Below are 1,762 nucleotides of genomic sequence, written 5' to 3' on the forward strand. Positions count from 1 at the left end.
AGTGTTGAGAGGGTCAGTGAATGAACAGTGTTGATTTTCCTGTTTGAAACTCTATGTAGATGTCATACTCGCTGTGGCACTGTGCACTTGTATTTGTGCCCCACGCTGTGTTTGGCATTTGTTCACATTGATCTGTGTGGCTCTCTTTTGTTTTAACTGCCATGTGGCATTTCACTGTATACGCCCATTTCTTTATCGTGTCTCCCCGTGTTGGATGTTCAGGCTGTGCCGTTGTTCTGGACACACAGTGCTGTGGAGGATATTCTGTGTGTGTCTTCTTGTACATGAATTCTTCTCATGGTAGTTTCTCTCTCACAGTGGATGGCCTATTAGAAGGACTAGGGAATTCTTAGCAGTTCGTTTCTTCCCAGAAATGCTGATTCAATTGATCTGGTCTGGGTTCAGGATGGCAGTAATTTTCTTCTTCTTTTAAAGACATTCCTAGATGACTTTAATGACAGCATGGCTGAGAATGACGGCTCCTGGCTCTAAGGAGCGTATCTGTGTTTATGTTCCTGGGTGCGTCTATAAAGAGAAGATTGCTGGCTTGCCATCTACACCTTCAATTTTCCTGCATGTTGCTTTCACAGTAGTGGCACCACGCGTGATCCTGCAGCCAGCAGTGAGTGCAGATTCCCATGTTTTCATTAACACTCTTTAAGTTGTTTAAGGGTTTTCCAACAGGATGAGGGTGAAACAGCGTCCTCTTGTTCCCACGGTGTTCCCCTAATTCTAGGGGCTGAGTTTAGTGGTCGTTCAAGCATCTTGGTTTGTGAAGGGACCGCTGATGTCCTTGACTTGAAGATGTTAAAAATAAATTTAGAAGGATCTTGGTTTTTTCCCTGCTGCTGTGTGAGGCATGCTCTCTGGCCTCCGTTTCCTTGCCCTTCTTTCCAGCAGCAGATTTTACTCAGAACAACTTCAGTGCTGTGGACACTGTGCGCAGGCGTTGGAGAGGCCAGTTAGCCGGACCTGGGGTTGCCGAGGGGCTGCAGGACGCACTTGCTCCTCATTTGCTCATTCACGGCAGACTGAGTTTTAACAGACGTGCTGCCCTCTGAAGACAGAGATCCAGGACGAGGACGCCTGTCACCCCGATGGGGAGGCGAACGCGTGATGGCCCACCCCGTGGCACCGCCAAGAGCCGAGCGCGGCCCCCGCGGGGATGCCAGGCCCCCGGGTCCTCCCCAGGCGTGTCCTCTGGGGTCTGTCTCCCAGTCCCGGCCGCGCGCACGGGTTCGTTTTCCCGGACGTCCTGATTTCCAGAAACCAGGAGGCGGCAGGACTGGGCGGGAGGGAGAAGTGGGGACGGGGGAGGGGGGAGCGAAGCGGGGGGAGCGCGTGGGAGCGCGGGGAGGGGAAAGGGGCGGCGCTGGGCCCGGGACTGGGACTGTCGCCCTCGCGCCCGAGCCGGGTGGGGCCCAGGGCCTCGGGATGCAGCCGCCGGTGCCCGGGCCCCTGGCCCTGCTGGACGCCGCAGGTGAGTGCGGGCGGGGAGCGTGGGGACCCCGGGGCTGGGAGTCCGCGGGCCGCAGGTCCGCCCGGGCGGACCCTGGAGAGACTCGGCCTGGCTCCGGCTCTGAGCTCTCGCTTCGGACGCTTCGCGCTCTGCACGGGCATCGCCAACCCTCGTTCATTCATTCGCCTTCTCTCTCCTGCCTCCCCCTCCTCAGGCTTGCTTTGCTTTCTTCTTTCTTTCCTTCCGTTCTTTCTTTCCTTCTTTCTTTCTTTCTCTCTCTCTTTGTCCTTCCTTCCTTCCTTC

The 1,762-nt window shown here is 55.9% G+C and overlaps 1 protein-coding gene across 1 annotated transcript in view; it reads left to right on the forward strand.

Annotated features, from left to right (window-relative positions):
• Window positions 1-1,116: 1,116 nt before the first annotated feature.
• TMEM255B (transmembrane protein 255B) overlaps window positions 1,117-1,762 on the forward strand; it is a 13,262-nt gene continuing 12,616 nt past the window's right edge. Inside the window, exon 1 of the mRNA XM_037735296.1 lies at window positions 1,117-1,480. Within this exon, the coding sequence (XP_037591224.1) occupies window positions 1,117-1,480 (364 nt within the window). The remainder of the gene's footprint in view (window positions 1,481-1,762) is intronic.

This window comes from Cebus imitator, unplaced genomic scaffold (assembly GCF_001604975.1).
Source record: "Cebus imitator isolate Cc_AM_T3 unplaced genomic scaffold, Cebus_imitator-1.0 Scaffold773, whole genome shotgun sequence".
Classification (NCBI taxonomy): domain Eukaryota; kingdom Metazoa; phylum Chordata; class Mammalia; order Primates; family Cebidae; genus Cebus; species Cebus imitator.